General features: G+C 33.2%; 1 protein-coding gene across 1 annotated transcript; it reads right to left on the bottom strand.

The window, feature by feature from the left end:
• Positions 1–13,045: 13,045 nt before the first annotated feature.
• LOC126697263 (probable aquaporin PIP2-5) lies at positions 13,046–15,282 on the bottom strand. The gene is made up of 4 exons (XM_050394174.1): positions 14,902–15,282; positions 14,377–14,672; positions 13,704–13,844; positions 13,046–13,425 (listed from the first exon to the last, which is right to left on the bottom strand). The coding sequence occupies exons 1-4, from the start codon at positions 15,167–15,169 to the stop codon at positions 13,342–13,344; spliced, it is 789 nt and encodes a 262-aa protein (XP_050250131.1). The 5' UTR covers positions 15,170–15,282; the 3' UTR covers positions 13,046–13,341.
• Positions 15,283–15,619: the final 337 nt, after the last annotated feature.

Raw genomic sequence — 15,619 nt, 5'->3', positions numbered from 1 at the left:
CCGGGCTCCTTTAAACCCATTTGCCTCCTCAAGGCCCATTTGTTTATCTCATGGGCCTGTGATCCATTATTTCTACCACTTGGGTTTAATGGGTTTTCTATTCATTTACCAACTCTTTTCTGTCCGCGTTGCTGGGCTTCTCTTTTCCACTTGGACTTCCAAAATGGCCATCAACAAAGAGACCTTACTTTTTATTATTATTTTTGTGCAATACTATAAGACAAATAGATAAAATATATTCTAGAGGGGCCTTCTCCAATTTAGGGCCTTAGGCCATTGCCTAAATGGCCTAATGGTTGAGCTGCTCCTGGGTGACTTTGAGTCCCCAACAATCCTCATCTCTTCTTGCACCACCAAGGTCCTCAAAATTGAAAACTTGATCTTTTTGTCCAACCAAAAGCTGAGTGCAACTGAATTTTTAAGTTTCAGTAAGGGGCAACACACACCAACACTATAAACCTTAATTAGCCAGTTGTCCTTCATTGTTGCACGAGTAAGTCTAGAAACACAACCAAATCTGCAATATGTTCAAGTGTCAAATTATGATTGGTGCACTTAATTTTTTTTTTTTCTTCTGCAAGTAATTATGGACTTAATTTTTTTTCTTCACCAGTAATTATGGTCGTGGTATTATTTGTAAGTGTTGAAATCTAATCATAATTTGACACCCAAATATGCAGTGAAATTGGCTATGCATTTGCACTGCACCCCATCCTTCCAAATCATACCAATTGTGTCTATGGAGTACGTACCTTACACACCCGACTCATACAATAATTTCTCATGTGTGTTAACCTCATTAGTCAAACCTATGGGATTGTTTGTACCCAATAAAAGCCCATGGACTTGTTTGTTTTGTTGGGTTGCCTTCCACTGGTGTTGGATTTATTCCAAATATCAACTTTTTGTTTGGTAAACACTTAGGGCCTTGTTGTGGGTCAAGTGTAATATGAATGTATATGCTAGTTGGGCCTCGTGTGGTGCAAAATTAGGCCCTGATGGTGAGCCTTGGTCGTGTGGAGTTGTGTGCAAAACCGAAACACCTCAGCCTTTTAGGCTTTCAAAAATTTAGCTAAAGAAAAATTCGTCAACAGCCTTAAATTCAAGCTTACTAACAAAATAATCCAATGAAACTTGAATATGTTAATACTCAAATCCCCTTTCCTCTCCCTCCTTTCAAAACATACTAAAGTTTAGAAGTAAAATTTTAAAATTTTCCCTTTCTTTCAATTTTCTATGAAACATTGTGTTACTATGTGATTGAGTTTCTTAAAAAAAAGGGAAAAAAAAGAAGTAATTGGGTTCCTAAAATCTGTCCATTCTTATAGGGAATATGTTTCTATTCAACTTAGTTTGGAAATAAACTTTTCAAACTCTTCCTATATGATTAATTTTATATTTTGTTTGGGTAGAATTGAAAAGATTCTCTTGATAATTTGGGCTTTGGCTCAGGTGGCCCTTTAATTTTTCGATTGTAGCTTTTGCATTGTACTCATATTCTTGATAATTAGTGCACTCCTCACTTCCCAATACTCATATCACAGGACCGCAATAAATAATATTTATTTAACTTTAAATGTTATAAATGTTTATTTAAAATATGTTATTTTTGCCTTCTAAAATACAAAGTTACTAATTAAGTTTTTGTATTTAATTTTAAGAACTCATTTTTAATTGATTATATGACTAATCAACCTTTTTTTAGAGAGAGTTTCAACTTATGGCGTCCGCTCTTGATGATTGCTCTTTATCATCAGACCAAAACATCAATCTGTTTTTGGTGTAGGCAGAGATTGAACCCCAGATTTCTTATACAACCATCAGAGACTTTATCAGTTGAGCTAACTGGAACCCACATGACTAATCAACCTTAAGTAAAGTTTTATCGATTATATATATATATATATATATATATATATTACAAAAACAACTACAACAAGTATTGTCAAAAAAATTATGTAAGCGATACAGGCATTTGGAAAAGCATCTATTATTTGTATATAATCAATAATTGTTGTGTTGCATTTTGAACATTATTATGATTATTTTCATTGTAATCTTTCTGTTGTATTATTTCATTATATTATAAATTTTTTTAATGAATTTATTGTTAACTTATGAAATTTAAATTATTTTTTGTTATATTTTTAGTAACAAATTTATCAATAGATCCTAATAGGGATTTGTAGGGACGTGGCACTAAAAACTCAAGTAAACATTGGACCTTAGATTGGGACAGGCCCAAAATGTGTCATTCTAAGAAATGGAGCCCAACTATGGAAGCACATACCCTGCAACAAGGGTAAAAGATGAAACAAGAAATCACCAAAAGTACCCCCAAGATCCTGAACTCCGGAAATCGACCAAATAGGGCCCACCACCCTCAGTCTAAGCATGAATGGACCATGTGAACCATTCAAGGTAAATGCCTATAGACGAAATACCAAAGGCATCCCACCGAGGTATGCACAATATCTGAGGATGTCTGAACTACCAATGACATCCCATCGAGATAGCATAGCGTCCAAGAAAGCCCTCTGGATTTTCCTGATAAATCCATTGTGGTACACATAGCGTTCAAGGTAGCCTTTCGGATCTTCCTGATAAATCCATAGCGATCCACTTGACACAATAACATTTAATGCAATAGATAACTTATTAGAATAAAATAAGAAGCCCCAAAAGTCTTTGTTCATTATGACCTCAAGAAAAGAAGAGCCTAATGGGACAGAAAGCTACCCAACCAAACCAAGACAACACCTACAATGGCACATGCTGGAGAAGAAAATAAGGAGAATCAAGCACTAAATAAGAATGGAGAAGAAGGAGGAGGAAGAGTATAAAAAGGAAGAGAATACAAAGAAAAGGGGGAAATATACACAGAGTGAGAATTGTAACAGTGAAAATCATATATATAAGAGCCTTTGTACATACTTTTATAAGAGTGGGATAGTCTTTGGATTCTTGTTCAAATTTCCCATTGTGGATTGATTTAAGCCCATAATCTAAATTAACTTTGTTTTTAAGCAAGCAATAAGGCACCGGTTAATTTCTTGCTTCCACAAGATTTAATTACTTTTTATGTATTTTAAAATTTTTTTTTCATATCCAAATTAATATTTTCAAGTAGACATTCAAAATTAAAAATATTTACAAATAAAAGAACCACCATCTTAAAATATAAAATCATAATATGAAAATATTAAAATAAATTTGAAGGGATAAAAAAATATAATCTAATTGGTCAAATGTACTATTGCAACTTCACTTAATACAAGAATCACTCAACAACCTTAATATGCCTAAATAAAGATGAATTCATATAACTTGATGAATTAATACTAAGTAAAGCAAGATTTATTTAATATAGAGAACCAAATGTATAAAATGTAACAAACGGAGATGAATTTTTATTTTTTTTATTTTTATAGTTTTAATTATTTCCTTTGAGTAAAGCAATGCATGGTGAGGGAAATTAAAATTTAATTTCCAATGTTTAAGATGCATAGATTGTTTGGTATGTGCTATGTGAGTGATTGATTTTGACAATCTGCCATGTGTGAGATTTCTTACAAAAATTTTAAATTCTAGTTTTGAGAAATTGATTGTCAATGATTATTTGGAATATTCACATCATTTTTTTTTAATCAAATTAGATTTCAATTGGTATGCGATTTCGAGGTTCTTTTGAGGGATAAGTAAGAGCGTAGAATAATATGTTTTTATTCAAATGAAACGAATTATTGGCTCACAATTTTGGGGCTTTATTAAGATGGAGTTCCTAAGAAATGGCCTAGAGTCGGCCTTGTATAAAGTTCTACCGGGTTTCAAGGTGATGATGCCGAAAATCGTCAGTAAGTTACACAGTTCTCATGTGCTTGAGACAACACCTATGAAACAAAAACAAAAAAAGATCTTAGGAGAGTATCAGTGTAGTACCGGCCAAAGACCCTCCGAAAGTTAAGTTAGAGAGCTTTCACAACTCTAGAGTGCCAGAGCTAGGGGAAATTATGCGTATCTTGGTTTGTGAGGGTTTTGAGATTTTTATAGTAGCATAGAGCTGACATTTGTTACTTGGCGGAGAAGGTCTTTCCTTGTGGGGAAGATCCTTGTTTATGTGCGTATTTTGCAAGATCCTTTCCTTATAGGAACTCTCTTGATTAGGGTTATTCGTGGTGCATAAGATATTTCCTTATATGCCTATTTGTGAAGCTCAAGCAAAAAAGCCATGTTGGACCCGTCAAGAGATCTTCCACCCTCGTCAGCTTCATCCCGTCAACTTCTCATTCCGTCTATGCATTCTGGTTTCATTCATGCATCTTTGATCTTAAGGCACACCCGTCAACTTTGAGGTGAACCCATCGGTTTTATGGTGAAGTTTACAGGTGCATAAGCAAAGTCATATGATACACTAGGTCTGTCAGCTTTACATAGATGCGGTTTGGATCCGAATTATTTTGCCAATGTTTGTGTCTACGTTTGTTTCTTTTTTTCTTTTTCTTTTTTTTCAGCCGTTGTTTTTGACTTTTCAACTCGTGACTTTTCACAGCAAAACAAGCACATCAGTGGGTCCCGTGCACTGTTTATGGACCCACAAACCTCACTTTTTAGTAATTTTTTCATTAAAAATGGGTCCCACGATACTATTCACACATTTAAAAATTATTTTGCTACAGTGTTTTCAGTTTTCAGTTTTCAATTTTTAGCAAAATAAGTTATATCCAAACGGACCCATAGACTCCTAAAATTATCCTTATCACAAGGTATCAGTGCAATGACTATTCATTTCACTATTGCATAATGCATATTCAATACAATAACAATTAAGTTTCACTGTTTCAGTACCAACTTTTTTGGGTTTTTCACGGTTGCGTAAAGCTCACAAAGTTATTTGCCAAATGATTTTTACTTTTTGAAAGAAAAAAGAACAATTATCCAATGATTTACAAAAAAGCACATCACCCTAATTTACTTCAGCTTTATATCCATTTTCTGCAACAGCTAACTTGCTTTCAGAAAATAAAGCGAGAAAGAGAGAGAGAAGGTAGAGACTGATAGATGCTAATGGCACGTGCATGGGCATAGACGCATAGTATGGGAACATTGTATCATTAATATATACTATACTAGTCGCTAACCCGTGCGATGCACGGGAAAGTTCTTAGAAATGCTAAATATTTTTTTTAATCAAATTAAATGCATTTTTTGTTGGGTTGAGAGAAATTTAACTTAAATGGACATTTTCACTTTGGATTTTAAGGAATAATTCACACAAAAAGGAATATACAAATTTCATTAGGATTTGAGATGGTCAACCAAGATAGGTGTGTGTGTGTGTGTGTGTGTGTGTGTCTAGTGACCTTGTCACGTATTTCTTAATTTGCCAACAAAGCAATTATTGCTCATTTGAAGCAATTTACAATGTTCATTCTAGGCAGAAGCTTACATACTTTTTGTTGTTGTGATTTACAATTTGGGTAGATGAAAAATAATATGATGTTCTATCACTGGTTATTGCCTTCACAACATAAAGGGTAAAATTTCAAATTAAAATTATTACTTATCACTTTTAAAAGAAACACTAACAGAAAGTAAAATATATGACATGCACTAATAACAAATGATCATAATATTCAAAGAGTTTTGTAAATCAACAACAAAATCTTATTAAATTGCTAGGGGCAGCTTCACTAACTATATTTTATCAATAAAAATAACCTTCTTCATAAGACTTGTTTAAGTTGTCATATTAAATATGAGAAAACAGGTGAAGGCATATTCTTGTTGACTCTACACTGTATCACAAAGAGTCTCTCTTGGATTGCTTCATTCTTCTCTCTGCTCTACAACTAAAGCTCCCCATCATAAGCAACCTGCCTTGCAAATCTATGCAAACAAAAGCAGAATTCTAGAATTTTCATTTCCTACTTTTGCAGCCCTCAACAAAAGTTAAGATTCATGATTTTATCAAAATCTTCCATGCCATTATTATTAAAATTCTCAATATATACACCATTAGCATAGATATAGATTGATTCAAAAGTAGCCTTGTATTAAAAACACCATAATGCAGAGATATCACCAGTAAATAATCGTAATATTTGAAGAGAGAAGAACGAAGCAAAATAAAAATAATTAAAATTCACAAAATGAAGAACCAAATATCAAGAACATAGAGGGAGATTGTTGGAAGCAGAATTAACAAACCTAGCATAAATTGTTAAGATTTTAGACTCGATTGGAAAGGAAGTAACTCTAAAAGTTTTAGCTCGCCAAATAGCTTTCTTGCGTTGTTTTATACCTCCTGGAGTAGGGATATCAAGGGAGTTACAGGATGAGCGGATAACAGACCAAACAAATCGTCTCGTATATCAACCATCAAAAACACACCCAAAATGATAAAAATCTAAATAGATTAAAATGTTAGATTGAGAAAGAACTTAACTATTTATTTATAACTGCTAAAAATGTTAAAGGATTTCCAAAACTACTAAAGTTTGTCAGGGTTAAGCCTTATAAATAATAAAAGGTGGACTTGAAATAGCACACATAAATATTTGCATAGGTATGTATTTCCAATTAAAGCAATCCAACATATTTTTATTAAAGCACCCATCTACTAGCAGAGAATCAAACAATTAGGTAATAGAAATCCACAAATCAGTAATCAAACCTAGTCTTCAAAAATACAATCAAGTCAGTTCACCCCATCATCACACCCCATTTTTCATATAGCAAAAATATACACCCATGAATATAAGTTATAAAACAAAAATACATGACTTAATGACACATTGAACAGCTTGATGCAGCTTAGTGACCATGGGCCATCATCAAATAGTTTATGCTAGTTCATTTATTCTATTATTCCAATACATGTACAACAGTTCTCTTGTAGGCCTTTTGTCAAATACCTAACAGATATAGCCAAGAAATAGAACTTGATTGATGTACAGGTGCTGAAATAGAGGAACTTTAAAAAAAAATAGAATAATGTAATATAGAAATTAAAAACTTATTGACATATTATGATGAAAGATAAAAAAAAAAAGAAAAAAAAAAGAAAAAGAAAGCAAAGAACAAAAAAAATTACTTATATTTATTTTGATCGATGGTATAATGACTTAAAAATGAATGAAAATATGTAATTTAATTCAAAGTAAAATTGAATCGATCATTCCCCTAATTATGTCGTGCAAACCTAATCCCTAAATATTCCTGATTCTTCGTAATCACATTAACATCCACTCCTTTTCTTCCAAGTGAAGGAACACATTTCACAACTCTATCTAGTCTCCAATAACCTTGTCAATTGTTAGATGCAAAATATGGAGTATAAATGGATTGTACCATTTACATTATTGGCATTTATATTAGTGCTAGTGAATTGTGACAAACCTTCGTTCTATGGAAAAAACCTTCCTTATGTTTTCCGACGTCCATATGTTTGGAATTCCTGTCCTAGCTGCAACACAAAGAAAAGTCGATGTTGTATATTGATGAAGGAAGGCGAAGGAATATGCTGCAACGGGAATGTTAGTCAGAACATCCAGAATACCCAGTTTGACCGTATGAGTCTGTATGACCGTGCTAGGAAAACTTATAAGTCGTCGTCTTGGTCAAAAGAAAAAATCATCAACCCAAAATAAGAAAAAATGAAAGATAATTTAACTGACAAAATGTGGAATCAAAGTTTCATTAATTTATATTTTTTGGAATGCTAAATACTTGCTGATATGATCATTTGAAAGTACTATGCACAAATATTCATCATAACAAAAGCATATCACTGACTCCAACCAAATGTACAACAACCAATTATGCATAATACAAAATACAAAACCAAGCAAAACACATCATAAAAAGGTGAAAAAATTATTACTCAAAAAGGCTATTTTGTGGATGGCCTACTCATATGTCTCATAAGTCCCTGCTTCATTGACTTCCACACTAAACTAACATTTTTTAAAATCATTGAATCAAATAAAGTGTTATATCTTCCAGAGTAACAGGGGAACCTTTCATTTCTACATGAGCAATAAATTTGAAGGAAGCTGTAATATCAGTCTATAATGGAAGTGGCACATTGCCTCATAATCATCATCTATTACATAGTGTGCATACCCACACTGTTTGTCTAATACCCACAGTACGTTGACTACTTGTTGTTGGATACATTATCAGAAAATTTTAAATTGGGGATCAAGCACTTCATACAGATTTACTTTTGAGTTTTTAGGAAAAAAAAAAAAAGAAGAAGAAGAAATAATTAGTAAAAATTATGATATGTACAGAAAAGTAGGTTAAGCTTTTTGGCCAATCTTCTTGTGATATGGTCCACCTTTGGAAGGCAGAGAAGTACCACATTGGCTGTAAAGGCCATTGAATTGGACGCTGGAGCTGTAATTGTTAAAGATAGTGCTTGGGCTGGTGCTCATGTTAGTGGAATTTTCATTCCTTCTCTCTTTGTTTTAGGATTGGAGAATTTCAAAGCAAGTGTAAATTTGATGAACATAGATGCAAAATGAGCGGTACAAATAACATATGAATCCAACAGGAGCTACAATCAGAAATGAAGTCCTACTTGCTGTGAAAATCATTTATGATTCAAGACTTAGCTTGTTAGATAAAACCCTAAACCCTTTAATTTACAAAAGTGAAGCAAGCTGAAGAGTAAAAATTAAATTTAAAGCATAAGTTTGAGCAGTACATGCAGTTTTTGGATTTTATATAGCAAATACTTCTGGTATAATACTTCAAAATCCAAATAGAGCCATGGTATTGCATATATAGTTTAGATTAAACTTAAATAAACCAATAATGATATAAAAAAGACTACCACAGATACACATAATCTACTCCAACCCTGCCCCAAACAAAAAATCTACAGGGCATTCAATAATCAAATAGAACATAACAAACTAAATCTGAGTTTCCAGCCAGTTATACAACTTCTTAATTGAATGCTTACATAATAATTCAGCCAATATGTTTAAAACAGGGCATTCCCAGCACAATTAGAAACCTAAAATAAACTTAAAAGCTCAAGTAACCAACACCCAATCGTGCATAAATTACAATAAGAATTCAAAGATTGGGAGCCATACATGAACCTAGATAAGAATTCACAAAATTAAATCCAAAATAAACTGAATAGAAAATCAGAATTATAAAGAAAGCAATAAAAGTTCAGAATTATAAAGCGACGCTAATGTCAAATTGGTGAACGAATCATAAGCAGATTGTATACACAAACATCTAATGCCTTCTAATGGCAATATCTAGATTTAACCTAGTCAAGCACAAAGTGCAAAGACACTTAGTTGAAGGAACCAAAGGCTTGACAGGAAATATTCGGCAAACACATAATGGGGCAGCAATGAAGTTTTATAGGTCAAACCTCATACTCAACTACTTTAAATTTCAAATTGACAAATAATTATAAAAATTTCCAACCAAATTCAAAATTATAAAATCTACAGAGAAATTATAATCAACGTTAACATTCAAACTGTCTCATGTTCCTTCAATCAAACAATAAAAAACAGAATATTTATTTAAAACAGAAACCATAGATTTGCTGTGTGTTTAGAAGAGAGCATACCCAAACAACCTTCAAGCATCCTTTGTTGTATCTTGAAATAATCAGCTACCCAGTTTCTTTTTCCTACAATTAAATGCATAAGATGAATGAATGCATTAAAAATCATCAAATTTTTATTTTTTACTTTCCAATAAAGCTTAACATCAACTATGTCAAAGAATAATAAATTGTTCAATGATATTAAAACTCCAAGCATAAAAGCAAAAAATTTTCCTTTGTTTCAATATGTCTTTTGTACCAACCTTCATGACTCTTTTACAATTTTATTTGGATTGTGTGTCTCAACAGCATACCAATGCAATTATTAATTACTTAAAATTCAAAAAAAAAAATATTTATACATGATAAGTTACAATTCAAATTGAGTTTCATGAATTCTTTAAATTTAAAGAACTCATATACTAAAAAAAATTCAGAATTTAGTACAGAGGCAAACGAATACCATACCTTTAACCTTGATTCGAATGGAGGAAAAGACTAAAGAGAAAGGCAATAAAAAAGCAGAAATTAACATAGACAAATAGTTAACCCTATACCAAAAAAAAAAATTCAGAAATTTAGAATAGAGGCAAACGAATACCATAACCTTATACTAAAAAAATTCAAAAATTTAGAATAGAGGCAAACGAATACCATACCTTTGACCTTGATTTGAAAGGAGGAAAAGACTGAAGAGAAAGGCAATAAAAAAGCATAAATTAAACAGGAATATTAGATCTAAATAAAAGTGAATGGAAGAACAGAAATTAAGAATGAAACCTATAAATTGAACATCCGTGAAAAAAAGAAAAAGAAAATAGTTATAGAGTCCTAATTAAATTTGTATATTAGTTACCTTTGGGCCAGTTTTGACGAGCTGGGTTGGGTGTGATGGTGTATCACCAACCAACATAGTTGAGGTTGCATGTGGTGGTTTGTTGGTGGGTCTGCATTTTGGAGGAAGGAGAAGTGGTCTTTGCCGTGGGTCCGAGGAAGGAGATCTCTATTGGTTTGTGGGTATGGCCGTATGGTGTGTATGGTGGGTGTGGTGGGTTTTGATTGAGGAATCTGTGGGTATGGTGGGTATGGTGTCTTTGGATGCTTTGTTGTGGGTCTGAGGAAAGAGATCTCCATTGGTTTGCCGATATGTTTGAGCGTTGGGGGAGCTGGTAGAGGAGGAGCGTTGGGGGAACTGGTAAAAGGAGCTTAAGGTCTGTATTTTAGAGAAAGAGAAGGCAAGGCGTTTATCGGGTTTGGGTTTTAGAAAAGTTTTATTTTGCATTTATGTTTTATTTTTAGTTTTAGAAAATGAAAATTTATTTTAATATTGTGTTGACGTGGGAATTTGTGAGAGTTTCAAAAGTTTCGGTTTTATATATATATATATTGATTAGAAGCCACAAAAATGGCACAATAAAATTAGTTCGTAAATTTGCTAAGAACAAATGCTATCAGACAAGTCAGGTAATGCTCACATGGAAAGTTAATTTATATGCTGATTTTCCAAATCATGCAATTATATTTTTAGATTAAAGCCACAAAAAAAATTTATGAATTGATTACTAGAAAAGCATTTTATTGATTATTGATGGAAGCTGTACGTTTTTAAACCTCTTAAAACATAAGTTGTTTAACCTAGTTATTTAGCCAAGTGATTACTTAGATAAATTATTCAGATCTAGATTAACACAATCAAATCATATCATGTAAGTAATGTGGAAATATAAAGAACACACGTTATGATAACCCAGGAAAACCAAACCGGTAAAAAACTGAGGAGAATTTAATCTAGCTATCCTCAAGGTAAAAAGCAAATCCACTATGAAAGAATTAAAGTTTGTACAATAGAACTTAGATCACTAACATTCTATTGCTATCTCGAGTAAAAAACTTACTACCACGACCCCATGATAACTCTGAGTTCATGGACTACTTCTTTCCTTGATCTGCAGCAACTACAAGTTCTCTTACTTGTGACTTTAAGACTCCACTCAAAGGTTTCAAATCTTCTTTAAATTCTTTATGCAGCAACTGAAGCGATCACCAAGTTCTTGACATAAATCTTGATCTTGATAATTCTAAGTGTGTATGAAGGTAAACACCTCTAGATCTCACAAGAAATTCAATACATAGTACATCAAAGACCTTAAAGAGCTTTTGGGTACAAAACCCTAGATCTATAAAAGAGGCACAAGCTGCACTCTAATCTCTCTCTGAAAAGCCTTGAAAACCCCTCCTAAGATTAACTTATGATGTCCTTTAAAAACTGGAAAAAACGGATCGCAATTTGGGCTTCAAACGGATAAGTTATGGCCTTTTTACATTTGTTGATTTTTGCTGATATGCGACTTTTGATCGATCAAATCTAATTTTCGATCGATCGAGCCTTGTAGAAATTGAATAGTAATTTTCTGCAATTACTTGATTCCAAACTTAATTTAAACCAAACTTTGAGCAAGTCTAAACGTAGACTAAATGTTTGATTATGGTTTGTCAACATATACAAATTGAAGTTCTAATACATTAGTTCCTAAAGTCTTAGAACCTAATAGAAGAACGTGTGATTAAACAACAATGTTGAATTGAGCCCATTGATCTCTTTTGTTAAAACAAAATAGTGTATAATTCATGCATATGCACAATACAATTAAAAACAATTATAATTACACATATAAATGGGTTCAAATTATATTTAGGGTAAGAGTTACATATTTTTTTAAGTTATAAATGACTTTTACCCTCTTCTCTCTTTATTTTCTTTTATTATTTTTGGATATGCACATGAGTTTACTCTTTTTTTTTTAATTGAATTTTTGATGATTTATATATATTAGACTATTCATATTTTGCACAACATTAACTCACTCAGAAAAAAAAAAAAAAAAAAAAAAAAAAAAAAAAAAAAAAAAAAAAAAAAAAAAAAAAAAACTTAAATAGGACACATGACACTAAATTAGATAACAATTGAAATTCAATTTAGAATTTAATTGAATTTTCTCTCAGTTTTGATTTTAATTATATATATATATATATATATATATATATATATAGATTTAACTGGTGATGAATGACCTAGGCCGACGTTACCCACAGCACCAAATCCATTGTATTTGAAGAGTGCTGTCTTAGATACCATGTAATGTTTAAACCGCTCTCATGTCCTTTCCTTTTGTTATTATCATATAAATTGCTCTCCATGTTGCACTTAAAATAGCCATATTAAGCAAGAGTTTCTTCTTTTTTGGGTTCAATTTTCATGTCACCTAATTTTGCATCTTTTTCATGATGATATAGTGAGACTTTGTGAACGATTAGAATTCAGTAGATTGCCTTTTCAACCTGCTTCTATGTAATTCTTCCACTAGGCACTAAGAGCAATTTCAGACAGTAGAAAGTGAACACTTGACCGCGTTGCTCAAACTGTACTTTAAAGCATAAAGAGTACAAAGTGCCTAAGACATATTGAAAACAACAACTCACAAGTAAATTCAAAGGCAAGTGTATACAGGGAAACATGGGGGATCAAACAGGCTTTATCTAAAATTTTATGCTCCTTTTAATAACTCTCTAAGGAAATTAAGAGAGCCAAAGAAACATTCATACACGAGCATAAGCACTCCCCCATTATTCTTCTAAAGATATCAAATCCTTCTTCCAATGTCATTCACCTGGAGATTGGAGAACCATGAAGAAGGAATCATATAGTTAAGCCTCTTTGTTAATCAGACATGGGGGTTGCTCTTGAATGGCCCAAGAGCTTACGCAGCACCTGCACTCATCACGAATCGGTGGTAGAGAGCTGCAATGGTTGCGCCAATGAATGGCCCAACCCAAAAGATCCACTGGAAAAGAAAATAACAAGTAGATAAGATACACCATTTTTTGAGGGGTGGGGGGTGGGGGGTGGGGGGGGATGAATATTTAATATGAAACGATGCATATATACATATAACTGATCATAATTATAGCATGCGGAAGATCCATAGTCAACTCTAAAATTTTAGAACTTCTCATGATCGTCATTGTTGTATATATACTGTGCATATAATTAAATGATACAACAACAAAACAACTTTAGCAATAATGCAAATAATCAGTAGTCTAAGGAAAGTGTACTAACATGGTCATCCCAGGCCGCGGCCTTGTTGTAGATAACAGCAGCACCAAAACTCCTAGCGGGGTTGATGCCAGTGCCAGTGATTGGGATGGTGGCCAAGTGAACCATGAACACCGCAAATCCAATGGAAAGTGGTGCCAAAACCTTCAATTCATTACAATACACAATCTATCAATAAAACATTGATATTATAACTCATACTATAATCCATAATCATTCATTTGTGGCTAAAAAATAGTCCAAGGCTGAGGGCCCAAACAATAATCTACAATTGCCGTGAAACAAAATAGGGCAATTCTTAGGTTGTTCATACGAGGTGTCCCCACGGATTCCAAAAAACCTTAAACTCAGTACATGTACACATGCACTTTTAGGTTTTAAACCCCCCAAAGAGTCTCAAGTACCAATCAGTAAATTAAGCTAAATTTTTTCCTTTGAAAAGGATAAAACAGATCTTTTATTTTAATAGATTATAACATAATTTGATCATTTTATTTAATTGCTCTTTACCATTGACTTAAAATAAGATATCAAACTTTTTTTTTTTGGTTGATAATTGTTATGTTATGTGTAATAGGCCGTGTGTAATATATATTTCCAATTTTTTTACTATGCAAAAAACTCTATAGTTTATAGCGAACTGAATCTCAAACTGGAGGAATGTTAAGGTACATGCCGGAGCAATGGAATTTTTAGCTGCCCTCTTGGGATCAGTGGCAGAAAGGACGGTGTATACAAGCACAAAGGTCCCTATGATCTCGGCGCCCAATCCAGCGCCTTTGCTGTACCCAAGAGAGACCGTGTTGGCACCACCACCATTGCTTTCGTAAACACCCATCTGAAAGGCCTGGACGATCCCAGCACCAATGATGGCACCCAAGCACTGAACCACCATGTACATCACGGCTCGGATAAGCGACACCTTACGAACCAACAGGCTCCCGAATGTCACTGCTGGGTTAATGTGACCATCTACGCACAAAACCAACTTTTAAAGTTAGCTAATAGCTAAGCCTAAAATCCACGTAAAAAAACAAAGAAAGAAAAACCCAGCTGAAATATTTAACCAAAAACAACCTTAATTATCTGAAGCTTAATGCAAACTAAATTGTAAAGTTTAACTTTAAAAGCAAAGGAAGCAAAACTTAACAAAAGTGGGAAAATACGTAAGAAAGAAAGAGAGAAATGAAAACCCACGTACATGAAATATCACCAATGCAGTAAGCAAGAATGAAAATCATGCCACCAAAGGCCCAAGCAATCCCGAGATGGTCAAGACCACCACAGGCGTCTTTAACATGGCTCTTGTAGCCAATCACAGTCAGCACCGAGACATATAGAAACAGCAAAGTAGCTATAAACTCAGCTATCAAAGCCCTGTAAAAGGACCACTGGGATAGCTCCACAACATGTAAAATCGGTACTGGAGCTGGGTCTTGGTAGTCTTTGGCTGAAACTTCCCTGGCCATATGAAAGACTAAGAGAAAAATGCAAAAGTCTGAAGCTTTGGTGAGTGAGTGAGAGAGAGTTTTTGGCTTTGGTGTAGAAATTAATGTGAGGCAGTGTAGAGGTTATATAATGGGAGAGGAATAGAAGGAAGCGTAAAAGGGACAAGGATTTTTGGTTTAAAAGTCTAAACAGAAAGGATTAGCATTTGACTATAGCGAATTGAGAACTGAAATCAGCTACTAATTCTTTTGTTTCTTTCGCTTTCACCGACCCCACATTTCCTCGTTTCTGAGAGAAACTTTCTCTGCATTTTCTGGCAAGTCTTGTGCAGCACTTACTATACGCCTTTGATCATTAATTTTTGTTTTATTGTATATATGAAGAAAATAGATTCTTCCACTGCTTTTGGAATTATGCTAGTTAAGAATAAAAATTATACTTTCTTTTATATAAAAGGTTTTAATTCTGAT

The sequence above is a fragment of the Quercus robur genome, chromosome 8 (genome assembly GCF_932294415.1).
Source record: "Quercus robur chromosome 8, dhQueRobu3.1, whole genome shotgun sequence".
Lineage (NCBI taxonomy): Eukaryota > Viridiplantae > Streptophyta > Magnoliopsida > Fagales > Fagaceae > Quercus > Quercus robur.
This window is presented reverse-complemented; position numbering and strand designations above follow the sequence as displayed.